We start from the raw sequence: 13,329 nt of genomic DNA, 5'->3' as shown, positions 1-13,329 counted from the left end.
AGTCACGTTTTCTCATCATGGAGGACGCTTCTGACTGTCCCGACGGCTTCAGCGAAGTCATTCAGCTCTCCCAATTGCCCCGTGACGCACCGCCTCCTAGCTGGGCCACGATACAATTCGGTTGACACCCTCATGGAAGATCTCAACACCTGGGGACGCGAAAATGGTCTCGCCTTCGTGAAGATGCAAGCAAGCAACTACTCGGAGGGGAAGGCACGACGATATACGGTTATTTGCGACCGTGGACGATCCCGGCCTAGAACCACCTCCCTTGGTCATGTTCGAAGTAGGAATGCAGTGGGGCGCTGTCAGAGGCGTCAAGTCATGCCTAACAATCGCCGCTCGCCCGTTGGAGCTCACTGACAGCCTGACTATGTTCTTTTTAGGTCTCGAATTTTCTATTGTAAAATGAACGAATTAACCCAATTTTATGGCCTCCTAGGGGGCGACGGTGACGTTGGTGGTGGTGTTTAGGGAGCGATCGCTAATTTCTTTGCGCTAATTTAGGGTGGGGAATGATATGGCTGACCGCCTTCCACATTGGGTCACCGCCTCCCAAAGCGGTTAAACACTGCCCGCGGAGCGGTTCTTCACTGCCCGCGGAGCGGAACTCAAATATAATCGTTAGTTATCAAGATAGATAGCGACGCCGCAGGACCTAACGTTGTTCAGCGCAGTAGCGACATTTCTGAGGTCTGTAGTTGTGACTGAATACCGATCAAAAGGGTCCGTCAATCCTTGGAAGGCCACATTTGGGGTGTCAACGGCCTTCTCAATCTCTTGTAAAACGACTGACATGAGGGGCGTATACTTGCCATTCCTTGCCTGGTTTACCATCTTGTGGATCACCCGCGCTGGACGGTCTGGATGGGGTCTGGCAAAAGCTGCAGCCATATCATCGAGGAAGCGGCTCTCGATTGGGTTCTCAAACGGCCATTCGTGGCGGTCGTTGGCCCGCAGCTTAACGGCATACTGAACCGCGATAACGAGCAACCCAGGGCAGCGGTCAAAGAAAGGATGCGTTACGAGCACTCGCAAAGCTTTGCAGAAGACAGGCGGCCAAATAATCAGGGTTAAGCACCTGGTCGCCATTAATTGAAACCAGTTCGGCTTTGTATGTAAGGCGTCGGTCGTCCAGGATATCGACTGGAAGGCAACGCATGATCCGGGGTACGATGCGCCAGAGTTGGTCAAACTCGGGGGGCCTCTTTCCGGCCAAAAAGCGCATCATAGGTTCTGATGTTGCCTGAAGAGTGGCAGTATCATCCGGACCCCAAAGGGGATCGACGACCAGTTTGATCATGGAATCGTATTCATCCAGGCTTAGTGGAGCGAGTGCGTCACTCTGGAGCGCTTCGCGTGCAGCCTGGTGTATGCTTACCCACTAGCCCGCTCAACCGCTGCTTCTCCTGCCTGCGCAGCTCCGCAGGCAGGTCGCTTAGCAGGTTTCCGAGGATCATTTCAGCCTCTGCTTCCTCGCCAGGAGGCAAATCACCCGTAGTTTCGCGCGCGCCCCGTTCGCTGGGTTGGAGGGGCATGGCACGAGCAGTTTCGTGTCGCCGCGATGCACCACGACCACGATCCTAATTGTTTTGAGAGCGGGAGGACAGTTCGTTTTGAAATGTTAAAAGTTGGGAAATTGGTGGTTGAGAAATTTGGCGGGGTGCTTCGGTTGGTAGGTAAGTCGTTATTTCAATCGATCGAAAATTGATCAAATTCGAGAAGGTGGGGGGGTTTGGTTTAGACAGGGCCTTCGTAACAGCATGTTTCGACGTATTCCCATAGTTAACTCTTTCGATAACGATAACGTCGATTGGTATCATCAATTAGCGGTACTACGAGCCTCCCTGTGCAGCGAGATCAGGTGGTATTGTACATAAGGTGCCTAGGTACCTACCTACCCCTGCCAAACTTCTTGAAGCCGACTGGTAAGGTGATACTGCCATACATAGGTACTACCTGGATACACCCCAGGGCTGGCGTTTTGAGGGCTTTATGGGGACTGGAACATCGCATCCTACCTAGAATCCAACTTGCACGTAGCGTCAGGCGCTGGGAACAGCAAGAATAACGGGGGCGGAAGCAGTGATTATTCTTTGAATTAATATGGACACGAATAAGACCCCGACTGTATTCTCTCGACGCAAGCCTAGGCGCTCCAGATGGTGGCGCGCTTCGCCTTGCCCTTGCCCTTGCCGACGCCAGTGGTCCGGTTGGTAAGGGCTTCGACGACGCCATCGTAGGCGGGGTGCTTGGAGAAGTCCTCGAACCACAACAGAGCGGCGCCCTCGCCCTCGAAAACGAAGGGGACCCAGCTGAAAGGGTCGTAAAAGTCCCAGATAGTGACACCGATGCAGCCGCAGACCTGTACGCAAGCGCCGACAACCTAAGGGGGTCAGTACAGAATCACGGGCGGACCTGACGGGCAAACTCACGTTCTTGTAGGCTTGCTTCTGCAGCTCGAGGTTCTCGGGTGTGGCGGGGGTCTGGAGACGGATATCGAGCTCGGTCAGGGCGACCTCGACGCCGAGCTTGGTGAAGCCCTTAATGGCGTCAATGTGCTGGTCGAGGGTGGGGTGGTCCTCGGCGACCAGGTGGGCTTGCAGGCCAACGCCGTCGATGCGGATGCCGTCGTCCTTGAGCAGCTTGACGATGCGCTGGGCGCCCTCGGTCTTGGCACTGGGCCACTCGAGGTTGTAGTCGTTGTAGTAGAGCTTGGCCTTGGGGTCGACCTTGGAGGCGGTCTCGAAGGCGAGCTTGAGGAAGTCCTCGCCGAGCACGTTGTAGAAGACGGACTCGCGGTAGGTGCCGTCCTCGTTCAAGGCCTCGTTGACCACGTCCCAGGCGTAGCACTGGCCCTTGTAGTGGCCCATGACGTTGGTGATGTGGTCGACGACGACCTGGCGCAGCTCCTCGGGGGTCCACTCGGTGGACTCGACCCAGGGGGCGAGCTGGCTGTGCCAGACCAGGGCGTGGCAGCGCAGGTACATGCCGTTCTCGCGGGCCAGTGACGTGACGATGTCGCCCTCGGTGAAGTTGAACTGGCCATGGGCGGGTTCGGCGAACAGCCACTGCGAGCGGTCAGCGTGCGTTCAGGGCTCGGTCACTCCTGTGCTTACCTTTTGGCCGTTGGTGGGAGTGGTCGAGCCGAACTCGCCCGATTTCCACATGATCTGGTCGTACTGGGCGTACGAGGCCTCGTAGCCGGCGCGCTCCCGCTGGCCGGGCGAGTCGGTGGCGGCGCCGAAGTACTTGAGGCCGGCACGCTTGGCGAGGACGTCGAGGCCGGTCTTGGGGCCATTGCCCTTGCCCTTGCCCGCCGCCATGCCCAGGGGCAGGGAGGCCAGGAAGAGGAGCGACGAGGGAAGATGCATCTTGACGTGTTGTTTTGCAGATCTGGGAATGTGCCTGGCGAACGCAAGAGAAGAGGCGACACCACGTCCCTATTTAATCACGGGAGGCCTGCGCGGGCAGGGCGACGGTCCGGAATCCCCAGGTCCATGGGCCCTTCGGGGTCCTCCACCGCGGTGCCCCATCGCTGCGACCTCGGTTCTTGCGCCCCATTCCCAAGCGCGTAGCGTGCAGGCGTTTCCCGATGCGGCACAAGGCGGCGGGCCGTGGACCGGGCTGTTGGTGTCTCGCCCGCGAGTGTTGGTCCAATATTTGGTTGGACCTGCAGACGCGCTGCAGGGGCTCATTTCGTCAAGGCGGGAGCCAGCTGCTGTTGCAATTCAGCCGGCAGCCGTCGAAGACTTCCAAGCTTCGACGGCGTCTGGGGGTCAAAGCGAGACCGCCGGATAAAAAGGGGGTTACATTCTGCCGAGACGAGCAAGCTTGGCGATGGCGGTTCATGTGGATGTTGCGGTTGATGCCGCCTTCGTTCAGCCGCATCTGTGTTGCTTCCCGTCCTTCGTTGGCGTGCTGATCAAAAATATACAGTTGACCTTTGTGGGATGGGCAAGCCTAGTGTAGCACGGTCCTCAGCATAATCGCGTACCGTGCACGACGCATCTCGGAGTCCTGGTCATCGGCAAACCACCAAAAACCGGGCTCCATTCTCCCCTTGGCAGGCGGGGATGCGGGGAAAAGAGCCCCACTGAAAGTTGGAGAAACGGGTTCTCGAAGGGCGAGAAGCTCTCGAAGGGAGGGCGAGACGGAGATTGCCGCCTAGGTAGTCAAAGGGAATCTCCAAGTTAGCGTACTTGGTATGCACTACGCTATCAGCCGGCGGATGTCTCGATGTGGCTAGGTTGCGAGGTTGCTGACGAAGGCGGGAGAAGGATGTGAGCTTCCAGAAGAATCAGCGCACATACCACAGAGTGCGGAGCCCCATCTCGACCGGGTCTTTCCGAGATTCGCACAACCGGAATTATCGCGCGGGTTAGGGTTCATGCAATGCTCTCAGATGACATCATGGTTTGGGCAAACCGCCAGACCCAGATGTGGTCGCGTCACGACCGCCGCCAACTTGTTGGTTGGCACGCCTTGGAAAGGGATGAACTCCTTCCCCATATCAAGGTCGTGGACCCATTGACCTTTTTTGAATTCCAGTATCCTGCTCCTGTTGATCACATTGACTCTTCACCCACCACATCACACCAGACAATACACAAACTTTTGCAAATTCATCCACCCACCCACCACCTTACCCACCTCAACCTTCCAACCAGTCGCAATCCATAATGTTTACCGCCCGCCTCCCTTCAAGAGTAGCCCCCATCGCCCGCAATGCCCGGGCCCTCCGGGTACGGCAGCCCCAACGCCGCTTCCAGTCTTCGCAAGCCGGCGCGGCTGGGTCATCCCACTTCGTTTCAGGCGTGGCAGGCGGCGTCGCGGGCGCGGGGCTCCTCTACGGCATCTACCTCTTGACCCCCACCGGCAAGATGGCCCGTAAGATTAACGCGGCAGCGAGGGAAACCGACAGAAAATACCAAGAGGCCGCGGCCACGATACGAGACAAGACCCCTACCACAGACGAAGCCGTCAGTAAGCTCAAGCAGTTTTGTTATTCCTATGTGGCGTGGGTCCCCGGGGGTCGCCAGTACGTCGACACGGCATTCAATGACCTCGCTGCAATCCGTCAGAGCCACGGCAAAGAGGTAGACCAGATTGTCAACGAGACCTACCGCGAGTTCCAAGGCATCACGAGCACCGGGTTGAGTCTCGAGTCAGCTTCCAAAGCATACGATGCGATTACCAACCTTGCCAAGAAGATTGCCAACCTTAGCGGCAGCGCGGCAGATCAAATCCTCGAGCGCCACCCGCAACTCAACGACAAGGTCGGCGGGTCGATCAAGCAACTGAAGAACATGGGCGCCCAATACGGACCCGAGGCCAAGAAGCTGGTCGATCAGACATGGACACAGGTCAACGACATCATGAAGAACGGGTTCTCAGCCGAGAACGAGGACAAGGTACGCAAGATCGTGGAGGAGCGGACGCAGCAAATCCGCAAGATCGGCGACGACCTCTGGGACAAGGGTCTCGAGCAAGCGAAGCCATATCTCGACAAGAGCCCGCGGCTCAAAGAGCTCGTCACGGGTAACCAGGACCTTCTCAAAAAAGAAAACGTAACAGGCCTGTTTCAGCAGATTAAGAGCCTTGGAGAAGGTGGCGACATGGGCAAGCTGGAGGAGTATGTCAAGGAGACGGTCGATAAGGCCAAGGCCAAGGGATCAGAGGCAACAGGCGAGGGCACTGGGTTTGCCGCGCTAAGCCAGTTGCTTGGGTCGGCTTCGGACGATGCCGGGCGCAAGCTGCAAGACAATATTGGGCTGCTAAGCGAGGTCGCGAGCAAGCACGCCTCCGAGGGAAAGGAACTGGTGGAGGAGACCAAGAACGACCTGAGGAAGTTGTTGGAAGAAAAGGCGAAGAAGGCACAGAAAATAGCAGACAGCGCAAAGAAGGACGCTGAGTAGGTCAGATTCCAGTCGGCGAGATGGGGTACTTGGAAATGCATACAGATCAGCAGATACCAACACTAATACTACCTGCACATCCGCATGGTAAGCTGAGTCATCACTCAACGTCCCCCACGCACTACCCGCATTTCATGGTTAGTGTTAGTAAGACAGTAACCCCTTTGCTCGCGGGGGTTTGCACTGCACGATAATCAAGACATCTGCCCAAAACCATGACCTTCTCAACCGCACAGATCGACCCACGAGCAGTCTCGCATCACAACTCATCAACTCGTCATGCCACCTTGTCCGAATGCAAGTCCAGCTCCTTGATGATAATATCGGCGGCCTTCTCACCAATCACCAAGGCCGTGTTGTTCGTGTTCGCAGCAACATTGCGAGGCACAATGCTCAGATCGGCAATCTTGAGGCCCTCGACCCCATAAACGCTTAGATTCTCATCTACCACACCGTCATCATCGCGCGGCGCCATCTTGCACGTCCCGAGAGAATGCCAAGTAGTGCTGATATTCTCCCGCAGCCACCTTTCAAGCACAGCGTCGTCATCGGCTGAGTACTCGATGTCAGGCGCGTCGGCGGGGAGCGGACCGTCCTGGAGAGTGACACTTGCTGCCTGTGAACCAGGCCCAAAAGGTGGGTGGCACGCGGCCATCTCACCCCGGTAGGAGGGCATTCGCCGCATGATTTCCCGTTGCTTCTTGTAGGTCCATTGGTGCTTTTTGATATCCAAGTCGCCATCGTCAGCGAAGAACCCAGTGTCAAAATCGACCGGGTCTTCGAGCTGCGGCCCTGTGATGTGGATGTGCCCACGCGAAAACGGGTAAACCGTGAAGGCGGATATGGCCAATCCGGGGCCACCGGTACTGAGGCTCGGATCTCCGGGGAACCCGGCAATGACAGTGAAGATCACGGTAGGTTTCTCAGGATGGTCTCTAAACTCCCGGTCCCATGCCTTTTTGAACTCAGGCCCCAGGGCGGCAACCTCTGCGTCTGTCGGCCGGGCCTTCACCTGGACTTCTTGGGCGTTCCAACCCAACATGGGGTGTTGTGCCCTGATCAGGTCTTCTGGGTTTCCCATACGGCCGTACGCTAGGTCGTCGAGCGTGTCGCTAGCGTCCAGGGAGTTGAGGTACGGGTACACGGCCAAGTGATGGTCTTCGTAGCCATTTCCCACACCGGGCGCCTCTGCCACAACCGGCACACCCGCAGCTTGCAAGACCGGCTGGCTGCCTATGCCGGATCTTTCCAAGAGAGAAGGCGTGCCGCAAGCTCCGCATGATACAACAACAAGTCTGCGGGCTTTGACGGTCTTGATATCGCTCGCACTGCCACCGAAGGCCGGGTTCGGCCGGAGCTCAACACCGACCGCCTTGCTTTTGTCGAACAGAACCCGCTTGACCTGGGACTCGACCAACACGTGGAGGTTGGGGTGCTCCCCTTCGTTCAACAACGGGTGGAGGTAGCAGGTTGCTGCGTCTTGTCGTTTGCCATCGAGAGAAACATAACGATAAGCCCGCCCCACAACGTTTACACTCTCCAGATCCTGCACATCCTCGACTTCGGGCCACCCGACCTTTGCTGCCGAGGTGATGAATTCGTCCTCGACTTTCTTCGAATGGTACGTGCCGCGAGAGACGTGAATAGGGCCATCGTGGCCATGCACACCCTTCTCGTCCTTGCCATGGTATGTCTCGACCTTTACGAGCGTCAGTGCTTTAAGGCTTGTAGGAGTACACGGGCAGTCACCTTCTTCAAATAAGGAAGCATATCCGCGCCAGACCATCCTGCGACATTGCAAGAGTCAAAGTCGGTCTTTTGCGCCCGGCTGTACATCATAAAGTTTGTGGACGAGCCTCCGCCGAGCACACCGCCGGACGGCAATACGAGCTCACGGTCTGCCAGAGCGGCAGACCTTTTGGTTTTGTAAAATAAGTTGGACGTGCTGCCAGGTGCAAGGTGGATGAGGAACAAGGCGGGGTGGGTAATGGTTGGGACATTGGCGTTGTTCTGGCCGCCCTCGATCATCAGGATCGACAGGCTCGGGTCTGCTGCCGCCAGCCGTGAGGCAACCACGCAGGCTGTTGTGCCGCCTGCAAAGTGTTAACAATTCGAGGCGGAGAATGTTCATCGAGCATCGGCAGGTACTTGCCGCCGGCGATGATAACATCCACCTCCTGGATGCTATCGGGAAGCTTGTTGTAGAGGCCCATGGTGAGTCCGAGTCAAAGTGCTATAGGAAGGGCGGTGTCCGGTGAGCATACTCTGAGATTCCTGGGAGCCAGTCTCATATTTACGATGGGATTAGTACCCGATGCGGGGTGGCCTCAATCCTACATCCATTCAACCAATGGCGAGAAGACCGGCGTCGAGCTTCTCTGCAAGTGAGCAGAATGTCAGCTTCATGTTACATCGCGGTAAGACGCTTTGAGTGGCTGTCAGGACTTCTTCCTCTTTATCTTCCAACTCCAAACTATGATTCAGAGCGGCACACTGCGCGTGCAGTTTATATCCCCTCTCTCTAATTCCCTGTACACGGCTAGTTAAACTTCCTCGGAGTTGTCGTCTCTGTATCGCAGAGGTAAGGTACCTTTAGGCGCACCTATAAGCCAGTGTTGTTTTGATTAGATGCGAAGTTAACTTTAGGCTGTCCAAATGCCATGCGATGGTGAGGGCAGGTATCGCGTGTGAGAAAGCTATCCACAGTCGGTTACCTAAGTCTCCCTCCATGCCGTGGCAGTGTCACCGCTCTCGGACCAGATATCTAGTTGGTCTGTCTGTGCTACCCCTTTAGGTCAACGCCGGTATCTTTTCCTTTCGTGATTTACAACACTACGGGAATACTGGCGGCGGTGGCGGATCTTAAACTGCTTGATATTCGTGCCGTGTAACAACATTGGTACGTCATTGGTACCGACAATCGCCTGAGCCCCCGAGTACGCAAACCAGGTAGCTAGAACCTAGCACGAAGTTTGATTGTCACTCCCCTATCGAAGATAAGTATGACTTTGATAAAATGAACAGGAGAAGAGGGTTTGCTCGCCTTGGCTCGTAAAGCCCACAAGAGGTATCTACGGCCACAGAATTCTTCGAAAGCGAGAGACATTTCCTTGATTCCTCTAATATCATTTTCCTAGCCAGATTCTTTCCTCTTAAAAGGTCCTCTTCCTTGCAACAGTTCAAGGTTACTTTTCTCACACAGGATCTCCTCGTGCCAACCATTTTGCCCCTCCACTACCCCCTTTGCAAATGATTGATGGGCTTTTTCCCAGGAAGTGCTCTCGCCCCTCCCTTCGACCATTCTTTTTACTGCTGCTAGCGCTTTCTCGGTGCTGGGGCGAATACATGTGGACCTCTCGGCGAAGCCGGTCCCACTCGATTGTAACAATAGCCGCCCTCAAACTAAACTCCACAAGGCTAGAAAAGGCAATGCTCGGCGAATTATTCCCATCCGGATGATTCTCGGATCACGACGTGGTAGTGTAAAAAGGCGACTCCAGCCAGGCCCGGGATGGGATGACGGAAAACATCACGAGATCCGGCTTTCGGAGCATCGCTAAGGCGCCTACCATGGTACTTGTGCAGCACAACGGTTGGGTCAAATTGTTTATTATTTTCCAGCTCCACCAAGGGATGATGCTGGAGGCCGTTATGGACAATGCATCCCTGGGCATGTCCTGGTATACTTGCACTGTATACAAGTATGAACGGCAAAGAGCTGTCCTCTTGGCGACGGCACCTCCCGTTAAAGCCGCTAGCCCGGTGTGTTCAACTACCGGCGCGGCGAAATACTGGTTGGCTTGACAAGTCACAAGTTGACAACTTGACACGCCTCCATCCTGGACCCACGTCCATTCGGGCCGGGCACGGCCTCTACCGGCGCTCATCCTTGACATCCCCTTTGCAGCCCCACCTCCTCCAGGTGCATTAAGCCCGGACCTGGAGCACGCGATGAACGGGACTGGAGAAGTTGGGGATTTGTGGGGAGATTATGGGGTCCTATCTGGGGGTTCTGGCGGAGAGAAGGCAAGAAGGGTATAGCATCGCTGCTATTTCGGACCCCGTTTCCTTGAAAGTGTGGAAGCAGGGGGCTTACTCGTGGAACCGTCCTGCCTGTAACACGGGAACTTCCGATGTGCCTTTTCCACCGCGGCTATAACTGTTGCACAGGAACCTGCGTCGTTTTCTATCCCTCTGTGTCTCGTATCCAACCCCGGGGGCTTCGTTGGGACGTCCTTCAGCCTCAACCTCCCAACCCGGCAGCAATACGCGCCTCGCTTTTGTACTCACCATGGCGGCCAAGCCCGACGACGCCCAGATCGAGAAGGCGGACCAAGAGTGGGACGAGAAGGGCCTTGCTCCAGGCGAACCCAGCGATGAAGAGGTCGACGCCTTCATCGACGACATGGAAGCTCAGCTGGCGGCGGAAGGGCTGCGCAAGGGGCTGCTGGACATTGAGTTCAAAAACCCAAAGCACTTCACTTGGGTCATCATCGCTTTCGCGTCCATGGGTGGCCTGCTGTCCGGCCTAGACCAGTCAACCATCTCGGGCGCCAATCTGTTCCTACCAGTTGACTTGGGGCTGGACACGAGGCAGAATAGCCTCGTCAACGCGGCTATGCCCCTCGGCGCGGTCGGAGGCGCGATCATCCTGTCTCCTTGCAACGAGTGGACTGGTCGGCGATGGTCCATTATCATTTCCTGCATCTTGTACACGGTTGGCGCGGCGCTTGAGGCCGGAGCCATCAATTATGGTAGGCACCCCTCTTTCTATGACCCATCTGCTGTTTTTCCCTAGAAACTGACTCAGCCTTTTACCTCCTAGGCATGATCATCGCTGGACGGGTGCTTCTCGGCATGGGCGTAGGCCTGGAGGGAGGCACGGTCCCCGTCTATGTGGCCGAGACAGCCGAACGCAAAGTGCGAGGCAACCTTGTGTCGCTGTACCAGCTCAACATTGCACTGGGCGAGGTCCTTGGCTACGCCGTGGCAGCTATGTTTCTGCGCGTGCCCGGTAACTGGCGCTACATACTGGGCTCGTCCCTGGTGTTTTCGACCATCATGCTGGTGGGCATGTTGTTCCTGCCGGAGTCCCCGCGCTTTCTCGTACACAAGGGCCGTACCCTGGACGCGTATCGCGTGTGGAAGCGCATCCGCGGCACTAGCAACCCCGAATCACGCCGCGAGTTCTTCGTCATGAATGCGTCCGTCCGGGATGAGGCGCGCATCGTCGCCGAGAGCGCAGTAAACAAGCGCTTCCCCTGGCTGGACTTCTTCACGGTGCCGCGCGCCCGCCGCGCCCTCATCTACGCCAACATCATGATCTTGCTGGGCCAGCTGACGGGCGTCAACGCCATCATGTACTACATGTCGGTGCTCATGAACCAGATAGGCTTCGACAAGGAACAGGCCAACTACATGTCGCTCGTCGGCGGCGGCTCCCTGCTGCTGGGCACGATCCCCGCGGTTCTCTTCATGGAACGGTACGGCCGCCGCTTCTGGGCCAACACCATGCTTCCCGGCTTCGTCGTCGGCTTGGTTGTCATCGGCGCGAGCTACCAAATCAACCTCAAGACCAACCTCGAGGCCGCCGAGGCTACCTACCTCATTGGGCTCATCCTGTACATGGGCTTCTTTGGCTGCTACGCGTGCTTAACGTGGGTGGTGCCGTCCGAGGTGTACCCGACGTACCTGCGGTCCTACGGCATGACTACCTCGACGGCCCTTCTATTCCTCGCCTCGTTCGTCGTCACCTACAACTTCTCGGCCATGCAGCAGTCCATGACCCGGACGGGCATGACGCTGGGCTTTTACGGCGGCATTGCGGTTTTGGGCTGGATCTACCAGCTTCTGTTCATGCCCGAAACGAAGGACAAGACGCTTGAGGAAATCGACCTGTTGTTTCAGCGGTCGACGTCAGAAACGGTTTCCGAGAACGTAAAGAACTTGAGCCAGGGCTTCAGGAACCTTTTTGTTAGGAGGTAGGGATCAAGCAGCCGGAGCAGGTAGTTAACTCTACGCTCTTAAATGTATTCAAGGGTGTTGTTCAAGACATTGATAGTACCATCCGCATCGAGGTTAACTTTGGCCCGGTGCACTGTCAGGACGAATGCTGCGGTCCTGTTCTGCTCCCTCCTTCAGAAGATCGTCTTGATTAGAACCAACCGCTCAGAGGCCTTGCATACTGGGACACACATAAGGTTTCAGCTCGGAACGTTTCAAGATTCTCTTCTTGGATATCATGTTATTGGGCTTCTGTTGTTCTATCCTTCTTCCAAACCAGCTGGTATTCTAAGATCTGATATTTGCTCCCAGAAAACCCCACGCCTTGCTTTCGTCCCGCACTTCGTAGTTTGAACCCATCTAGCCGCTCCACACGTTGGGGCCGGGAATGGGGTAGCTGTCAAAAGCTTCGTAGAGGTTGAAGAGGATACCCGGGTCGGTGGCCGTGTAGAGGGATGTACCGGGGGTGCCGCTCGGGGTAGAGGACCCACCGCTGGTCACCTCGATGTTGATGCACTGGGGGTAGGCCTGGGCGCCGTTGGCGTTGCCGGCCGAGTGGAGGGCGATGATCTCGTGACGGAGAACGTAGCCACCGGGGGCGAGGTTGCTGGGAATGGTGACGGTCCAGGCGTTGCCGTTGGCGATCAGGTCGTCCGAGGCCCAGTTGCCCGGGTTGTTGCCCGAGTTAAGGCCCTTCTCGGCGATCTTGGCGAACGAGAGAGAACCCGCGCTGGCCGAGGAGCAGTCGCCGTTGCAGGACGCGATGTAGTCGATGACGGGCCCCTTGTGTGACTCGGGCCAGGTGTTCCACTGGAGGGTGATAGTGCTGCCGGCCTTGACGCTGACAGAGTTGCTCGGGGGCTTGGCGCTCTTGTGGCAGGCGATGTCGGCGCTGCCGAAGGAGTTGGGCTCGACGAAGCCATTGTCTTGGTTGCTCGCCGACCAGCCGACAGCGTCGGCGGGAGCACCGCTGGGGATGCCACCCGTGTAGGTCACACCTTCGGCGACGACCGTCTGGACGTGGCCGTGGGCACTGACGGCGGCAGCGAAGGCGATGGCCGAAAGGGCAGCGGAACGAGGAGAGACAACCATTTTGACGACTGTGATCGGTGTAAGGAGGGATCTGATGCTTCAGGGGGCTCGGGCTTGAGGATGAGAGTTTTCTGGATCATTGGGAAGGGGGAAACACAGTGATTTATACTTGGAACATGGAATTCGAACTACAGTCTCCCCTCCTATGTATCGCATATTGCACCCACGTTCTATTTTCGTGCTGCGGGGGGTTGGAGCAGAAAACCGGGCTGGCTCATTATCATTTGGCTTGCACCCGGGTTTTTTGTCATGCTATGTAGCGGGATCGACGAGGAGGTTCGAGTATTGCCGGCTTGGGCCGGACGATCTCTTCCCA

The 13,329-nt window shown here is 56.7% G+C and overlaps 6 protein-coding genes across 6 annotated transcripts; 2 read left to right on the top strand and 4 right to left on the bottom strand.

The window, feature by feature from the left end:
• Positions 1-624: 624 nt before the first annotated feature.
• CHGG_03681 (uncharacterized protein) lies at positions 625-1,538 on the bottom strand (the record flags this gene model as incomplete). Its single annotated transcript, XM_001230196.1, has 2 exons — positions 625-1,040; positions 1,382-1,538. The coding sequence occupies 2 exons, from the start codon at positions 1,536-1,538 to the stop codon at positions 625-627; spliced, it is 573 nt and encodes a 190-aa protein (XP_001230197.1).
• Positions 1,539-2,149: 611 nt separating this feature from the next.
• On the bottom strand, positions 2,150-3,374 carry CHGG_03680 (uncharacterized protein; the record flags this gene model as incomplete). The annotated part of the gene is made up of 3 exons (XM_001230195.1): positions 2,150-2,365; positions 2,436-3,071; positions 3,279-3,374. 3 exons carry the CDS (start codon positions 3,372-3,374, stop codon positions 2,150-2,152), a joined length of 948 nt encoding a protein of 315 aa, XP_001230196.1.
• A 1,308-nt stretch (positions 3,375-4,682) lies between these two features.
• Positions 4,683-5,918, top strand: CHGG_03679 (uncharacterized protein; the record flags this gene model as incomplete). The annotated part of the gene is made up of 1 exon (XM_001230194.1): positions 4,683-5,918. The coding sequence occupies one exon, from the start codon at positions 4,683-4,685 to the stop codon at positions 5,916-5,918; it is 1,236 nt and encodes a 411-aa protein (XP_001230195.1).
• A 277-nt stretch (positions 5,919-6,195) lies between these two features.
• On the bottom strand, positions 6,196-8,131 carry CHGG_03678 (uncharacterized protein; the record flags this gene model as incomplete). The annotated part of the gene is made up of 3 exons (XM_001230193.1): positions 6,196-7,705; positions 7,814-7,999; positions 8,067-8,131. 3 exons carry the CDS (start codon positions 8,129-8,131, stop codon positions 6,196-6,198), a joined length of 1,761 nt encoding a protein of 586 aa, XP_001230194.1.
• Positions 8,132-10,209: 2,078 nt separating this feature from the next.
• On the top strand, positions 10,210-11,903 carry CHGG_03677 (uncharacterized protein; the record flags this gene model as incomplete). Its single annotated transcript, XM_001230192.1, has 2 exons — positions 10,210-10,672; positions 10,744-11,903. The coding sequence occupies 2 exons, from the start codon at positions 10,210-10,212 to the stop codon at positions 11,901-11,903; spliced, it is 1,623 nt and encodes a 540-aa protein (XP_001230193.1).
• A 378-nt stretch (positions 11,904-12,281) lies between these two features.
• CHGG_03676 (uncharacterized protein) lies at positions 12,282-13,013 on the bottom strand (the record flags this gene model as incomplete). The annotated part of the gene is made up of 1 exon (XM_001230191.1): positions 12,282-13,013. The coding sequence occupies one exon, from the start codon at positions 13,011-13,013 to the stop codon at positions 12,282-12,284; it is 732 nt and encodes a 243-aa protein (XP_001230192.1).
• Positions 13,014-13,329: the final 316 nt, after the last annotated feature.

Source organism: Chaetomium globosum, genomic scaffold (genome assembly GCF_000143365.1).
Source record: "Chaetomium globosum CBS 148.51 scaffold_2 genomic scaffold, whole genome shotgun sequence".
NCBI classification, from domain to species: Eukaryota; Fungi; Ascomycota; class Sordariomycetes; order Sordariales; family Chaetomiaceae; genus Chaetomium; species Chaetomium globosum.
The sequence above is the reverse complement of the archived record's forward strand: the minus strand, read 5'-3'. Positions and strand labels throughout refer to the sequence as shown.